This window comes from Nycticebus coucang, chromosome 5 (assembly GCF_027406575.1).
Source record: "Nycticebus coucang isolate mNycCou1 chromosome 5, mNycCou1.pri, whole genome shotgun sequence".
Lineage (NCBI taxonomy): Eukaryota > Metazoa > Chordata > Mammalia > Primates > Lorisidae > Nycticebus > Nycticebus coucang.
Window position 1 is genome coordinate 17,930,329 of NC_069784.1, and position 7,273 is coordinate 17,937,601.

Here is a 7,273-nt window from a genome sequence, read left to right on the forward strand (position 1 = left end):
ACCTACTGCCTTTCATCCTATAGGAAAAACTATTTTAAAATTCCACGTCAGGAAAATATCCTGCTTGCCAAGTACTTGCCAAGACAACTGGGAAAATATAACAGGGTCATATTCCCATGAAATCCATGTTCCTGCTCTCAGCCTTTTACCAGACCCTGTCCTTTTCTCTGACCCCTACACTCCCACACTTTCTGACAACTGACAAATCCCAGTCTCAGCTTTCAGAGAGATAACAAGCTGGTACACAAGCTCGTTCTCACACCAGAATTTAAGAACTATTTTAAAAAGAATAAAGTTACTTCTTCACACAAGCTTGTTCTCACACCAGAATTTAAGAACTATTTTAAAAAGAATAAAGTTACTTCTTCCTGCATACATTAATTTTAAAATCTGTTTATATTTAAAAAGCTTGAAAGTAAGGGGTTACAGCTGAGCAGTGATCCCTGGATGAATGACACCGTGATAATTGACAGCACAGTGGGCAAGGACACCTTCTTCCTTATCACATGGGACAAACAGCCTCCCAGTATTTCTCTCTGGGATCCCAGTGGATCAATAATAAAAAACTTCACCACAGACCCAGTTTCCAAAATGGCCTACCTCAGGATTGAAGAAACTGCAAAGGTAAGCAAACAGCTCTTACTCTTCTCCTCAAATGTTTTTAAAAGCTGAACATAAATTGTTTAATGTCATAAATGTGAGTACTAATGTTGCACGGATTTCAAAACTAACATAAAATAGTATGTTCTTTCTATGCCTGTGTGATCCTGAAAATTATGATGGCAGAAAACAGGGAGAAAGAACTTATATATCAGGAAGGAGAAAAGAAGGCAGTGTAAGAATTTTTAAAAGGAAACTTGGGAAGAGTGTATGCCACTTGGTGGGTAGAAAACTCAGGGTCCTTCTGTATTACTCCTGTCCAGATCAATGAGTCTGAGGACTGTGAGACTAAAGAACAAAGCCAAAACTTTGTTGCCTCGCAAAACAAGGCAAACTTTCAAAACTAATTCTTTCCAATTGATATATCACAAAATATAGGCATCACTCATGACGCTAGTTGGAGTGCCCTGTCTGAACCACTTTAATTCTCGTAATCCCTTTACCCTTAAAACCCTTAAAAACTTGTTTATTCTATTCTACACTTATATGATTTATTTTAGAATTGGAAAAAAACTCTAAATTGTTAATGGCATTTCTAATAGGCAGAAATTAGCTTGAGCCTGGATACTTATTATATTTCCCTTGAATCTTTTAGGTGGGCATTTGGACTTACAGTCTTCAAGCAAAAGCAAACCCAGAAACATTAACTATTACAGTAACTTCTCGGGCAGCAAATTCTTCTGTGCCTCCAATCACAGTGAGTGCTAAAATGAACAAGGAGACCAACAGCTTTCCCAGCCCAATGATTGTTTACGCAGAAGTTCTACAAGGATATGTACCTGTCCTTGGAGCCAATGTGACAGCTTTCATTGAATCACAGAGTGGAAAAACAGAAGTTCTGGAACTCTTGGATAATGGTGCAGGTAATTCATAGGTTTTGATGAATAAACCTATTTTTCCTAACTCAGGATATGTTATGAGTCCCTGTTACAGTGTGCGTAAGACAGGCACCAGAAGAATTGATGCAGATTAAGGAGGAACAGAGGACCAGTAGGAAATTCTATTCTGGTAAAATCTACAAAGTCAGTAGATGATCTAACACAAGGGGTGGGGTAGAGGAATGAGGGAGCAGGGAGAGAGGAGGAAAGAGGGGGATGAGGGGTCACCGTGTATGGCTCACCTCTCGGGGGCAGGACACAAGTATAAGAAGGATTTTATCTAACAAATGCAATCAATGTAACCTAATTCTTTGTACCCTTAATGAATCCCAAATAATAATAAAAAAAAAAACTGTTAAGTCCTTAGTAAGTGTCCTACACATGGTAAGCACAAAAGAAATGTTAATTACTCTCATCATTACTCTCATCTAGACTAACACTGGTCAATATCTGTTACCAGTCAGGAAGGTCTCATTCAGGAGGCTAAAGACAGCAACAAGGACTCAGGGCAAGTGTTTCTTAGGGACACATCAGCAAGAAAGAAAGGGTGAGGCACAGGCAGACAGATGTGATTAAGTGGTAGAACGTGGGCCCCTGGCAGGAAAAGGGAGAGAAGCAGGTGAAATTCTCACAAGCTGGAACAAAGTTAAATATAATCCCAAGTATAAATATAGTCCAGCAGCTAGAACTTCTACGGAATAACAGTCATACTGGGGTCCAAGATACCAGGTCTCACTGGCAGGAATCAAGACACAGGGTTGGCCATACTCTATCTCCCTGACCTATATGGATAGGTGGTGCTTGAAGACGTTTTCCCCAGAGTCTGGATTGTTCTGGGAAATGAACCCTCCGTTAAGAGGTTAATGCACAAGGAAGTAACCATATGATAACCATCTTAATTAGCAAAGTTTTGTATCAGTATCTTTTGCAATGTAATTTATTCAATTATTTTATAATCATATCTTCAATTAGGGTAGGCCCTAAGAAAAACTGAGAAGAGGAAATTGTTCTTTCATGCACCTCAATGCTTTCTGCAGAAATGACAATATTTCCACAACTATCCCATGACTCTTTTTTCTCTTTCTGCAAAACCATATAAACATTAAATCCTACCTGTACCTTGTTTCATTTCTCAACATTTTACTAGATGACTATTTAGCTAATTGGTGAAATCAGCTTATTTGGGATGACCTAGAAAGGAACTGTGATTAATAATGATATAGAGCAGGCGTTCTCAAACTTTAGTGTGCAAGGGAATCTTCTGGGGAGCTTGTTAGAACACAGAATGCTGGGATCCTTCTCTAGAAAGTCTGGGAAATTTGTATTTCTAAAAGATCTCCAAATTTTGAGATGGACGCAGATGCAGCTGGTTCAAGGAACCTTACTTTAAGATCCTCTGCCTTAGAATATTAAACCCCATGGGAAATGTGGTTGTAATTTAACAGATGACTCCAATGCCAATGATATCAAGAATTATAATACAGGGTGGTGACCATAGCTAAGTGGGTAGGGTGCCAGCTACATATAAGAAGGCTGGTGGGTTCAAACCCAGCCCAGTCCTGCTAAACAACAATGGCAACAACAACAACAAAAAATAGCTGGGCACTGTAATGGGCACCTGTAGGCCCAGCTACTTGGGAGGCTGAGGCAAGAGAATCACTTAAGCCTTAGAGTTTGAGGTTGCTGTGAGTTGTAACGCCACAGCACTCTACCCAAGGCAACAGCTTGAGACTCTGTCTCAAAAAAACAAACAAACAGAATTACAATACAATATTCCTGAGATCCCTCAAATGTTTATTCTAAGATTATATGGGATTTTCCACTGTCAGACCAAGTAGTTAATGGATCAGAAGAGGAAGAGCTGAGTATTTAAAAAAAACAAGTTGTTTATAAGGCAAAATAAATAATTTTGCTTGACTGTAGTGAGAATTAAATTCTATACAAAGATACTTTTTCCTTAGGAGGAACCATTTTGGCTTACACAGAGGGATGACATAATTAACGTATTTAGATAAGGTGAGCTGAAAGCAAACCATCTGGTGGACAACTGATAAGAACACTACATATCATAATCTGTATACATTGTAAGGGAGAGAAAGCTAAGGTGTTTAGGTACATATCAATGTGCGTTATATAGATATAACATAACAAAATAACTCAAGGGTATTAATTTTATAATATATTGTTTCAGCAGATCATAATGGAAATAGTCTTCAAAGAGTCAGTCTCAAAATACTGAGCTCACTTTAGAGGCTATCCTTATGGATGCCAATGCTTGTCTTAGAAAATGCATATATTTACCCATTTCTTTATAATAATAATTTACTATTTCATTTCTATAAGGTGCTGATGCTTTCAAGAATGATGGGGTCTATTCCAGATATTTTACAAAATATACAGAAAATGGTAGATATAGCTTAAAAATACGAGCTCATGGAGGAAACTCTGCCACGCGAAGCTTTCGGCATCCACACAACAGAGCTGCATATATACCAGGCTGGGTAGTGGATGGTAAGTCACTCATGATATCTGAGACCCAGTTGGTTTAAGTAATATTTGCATTTGATATAATTAAGGTTTCAAACACCTTACAATTCAAAGTATAGTCTTTCTCACTTCTAGAATGAAGTTCTCAGTCATACTAGGGTTTGCCTCTAAATTCATGTAAGCTTTAGTAAAATGTCTAGCACCTCGTAAGCTTTCCAGAAAGATCAGTTATTATTATGTTATTTGGATCATCTTACCTATGTCAACAATAATATGACCAATTTTCAGTTCAGGATGAAGGAAACAAGCCAATATGTTCTAAGTAAACACACGTACAAGACAGTGGCAGAATATATCCTTCAGATTATATGTGTTGTAAGAGTAAACACTTATTTGAGATGTTTTGTTAAATCAAAAGAAAAAATGTATAGAATAAGATGACAAGGATTAAAAATGCATTCTTTGTGAGCTTTCCTCTAACTCTTATCATATGACTTTTAGGGGCTTTCTTTTAGCAATTGGAACACAATTAGAAGAATTATTCCTTAGCACTTGCAGCAGGGAGGAAGGGACCCAACACAAGAGGTTGGAAAGAAACTGGCAGTGATTTCCCCAGGTATATTCCTAGCCTGGAGATAATTTAAGAGGTAAAGCAATTCCTTCTTGAAAAGGCATATATTGAACTACATAACGTGATCTCCATTCAATGCTATTTTAATTCCAAAGCAATTTGTTACCTGATTCTATCCTGCAATATCCTGGTAAGGATAGTAAAGGAAGAATTCTTCCACCAAGTCAATGCTTATGATTGTGTCACTAAATTTAGTAAAAATGTGACTGTATATATGGAAAAAAAGGAAAAGACAAGTGGGATGGGGAAGAGGATCCACTGAGTTCTGAAAAATGCTAGCTTGGTTCTGCCGATTATAAACTGTTAATGCTAGCTCAGCACCTGTACCTCAGTGGCTAGGGCACCAGCCAAATGCACTGGAGCTGGCGGGTTCAACCGGCCTAGGCCTGCCAAACAACAATGACAAATACAATTAAAACATAGCCGGGCATTGTGGCGGGCGCCTGTAGTTCCACCTACATGGGAGGCTGAGGCAAGAGACTCACGTAAGCCCAAGAGTTTGAGGTTGCTGTGAGCTGTGATGCCAGGGCACGCTTCCAAGGGCGACATAGTGAGACTTTGTCTTAAATAAATAAATGAATAAATTATTAATGCAGGGGAAATTGTAGCAAACCCACCAAGACCAGAAAATGATAATGAAACTCAGACAACCTTGGAGAATTTCAGCAGAACAGCATCTGGAGGTGCATTTGTGGTGTCACAAGTGCCGAGTTCTCCTTTGCCTGACGTGTACCCACCAAGTCAAATCACAGACCTTGATGCTGCACCTGATGGGGATGAGATCATTCTAATGTGGACAGCACCAGGAGATGATTTTGATGTTGGAAAAGGTAGGACGAAGTATCATGCGATCTTTATTTAAATGAAAGATGATTATTGAGAAGGCAAGTGTGTAAGGATGGGGGAGGGGCAAATAGTTTTTAATTGAAAAGTCAGCAAAGTATTAATTTTATAATCTGATAATTTTACATCAATCAAACATGACACATTTTACCCTGTTCCTGTATTTCATACAAAAGAAGGGAACATTTGGCAAAGCTTCAAAGTCAGGATTCAGCTTATACTGGAAAATGAGTAAGGCTTCTGATACCAGTGTATGTATTGTATAGCTACACATTTTTGAGAATAAATAAAAAGGAATTAATATGCTATGCTCCAGTTTCTAAACTGCATGTAACTTTTTTTTAGTTCAACGTTACATCATAAGAATAAGCGGAAATATACTTGATCTAAGAGACAATTTTGATGACGCTCTTCAAGTGAACACTAGCAGTCTGTTACCAAATGAGGCCAACACTAAGGAAACCTTTGTATTTAAACCAGGAAATATCTCAGAAGAAAATGCAACTCACATATTTATTGCCATTAAAAGTGTAGATAAAAGCAATTTGACATCAAAAATATCCAACATTGCACAAGTAGCATTGTTCATCCCTGAAGCAGATCCTACTTCCGACCCTGCAGCAGATCCTACTTCCGACCCTGCAGCAGATCCTACTTCCGACCCTGCAGCAGATCCTACTCCCGATGAGAATCATCCTGATTCTGCTCCTGGGTCTGGAGTTGACATTACTATACTGGTGTTGTCAATGGTTGCGACTGTTGTATTATTTCAAGTACCACCATTTGTATCTTAAACAAGAAAAAATCTTCAAGTAGGTCTAGAATAGGTTTTTAAAAAACAAAAACCTGGGGGAGGGGGAATGAGGGAAGAAGGAGAAGGGAAGAGGGAGGGGGCTGGTGTGCTTCCATTTACGGGGCACAAATAGGGGTATGTGGCACACCTCTTGGGTGCAGGACACAACTACAAGAGGGACTTTACCTCTACAATGCAAACATTGTAAACTAGTTATTTGTACCCTCACATGAACCTGACATTAAAAAAAATAAGTAAAAGATATGTCTGAATTTTAAAATTCATTCTGTGTGATCAAAAACTCATAAAAATAGCTTTAAGAAGTCCAGAAAAGGCCAGGCCTGGTGGCTCACGCCAGTAATCCTAACACTCTGGGAGGCTGAGGCAGGTGGAATGCCTGAGCTCAGGAGTTTGAGACCAGCCTGAACCAAAGCAAAACTCCAACCTTAAAAATAGCAGGCGTTGTAGCAGGCGCCCGAAGTCCCAGCTACTTGAGAGGCTGAGACAAGAGAATCACTTAAGCCCAAGAGTTGGAGGTTGCTGTGAGCTGTGACGCCACGGCACACTACCGAGGGTGACATAGTGAGACTCTGTCTCAAAAAAAAAAATTCTAGAAAGGATGCTTTGATTAAATATTAACATCCATGGATATTAATGGATGAAAAACTGTAAGTCAATATTAAAGTTTAAATTTTTTATTTATTATTTTGTCATTAATAGTGATGAATAAAGATTCTTTTTCATATTGATCTCTGGTTGTATGTTATTTGACACAAAATTTTTCTGAAATAATATTTCAAATTTCATCAAGAAATTAAAATTATCCTTTTGGGTAGTCAAAATATAAATAAAAGGAAGCAAATAAACAATACTTGGGAAAAATGGATTTAGTCTTGGTACTATTAAGTATAAATTGATAATACTGCATTTACCCAAAGCTTCCAAATTATACTACAATTGCTAACATTAGGTTCACTGTAA

General features: G+C 38.2%; 1 protein-coding gene across 1 annotated transcript in view; it reads left to right on the top strand.

Annotated features, from left to right (window-relative positions):
- CLCA4 (chloride channel accessory 4) overlaps positions 1-7,042 on the top strand; it is a 32,030-nt gene extending 24,988 nt beyond the window's left edge. Inside the window, exons 10-14 of the mRNA XM_053592806.1 lie at positions 409-624; positions 1,256-1,523; positions 3,882-4,049; positions 5,253-5,486; positions 5,845-7,042. Of these exons, the coding sequence (XP_053448781.1) occupies positions 409-624; positions 1,256-1,523; positions 3,882-4,049; positions 5,253-5,486; positions 5,845-6,293 (1,335 nt within the window). The 3' untranslated portion in view covers positions 6,294-7,042. The remainder of the gene's footprint in view (positions 1-408; positions 625-1,255; positions 1,524-3,881; positions 4,050-5,252; positions 5,487-5,844) is intronic.
- Positions 7,043-7,273: the final 231 nt, after the last annotated feature.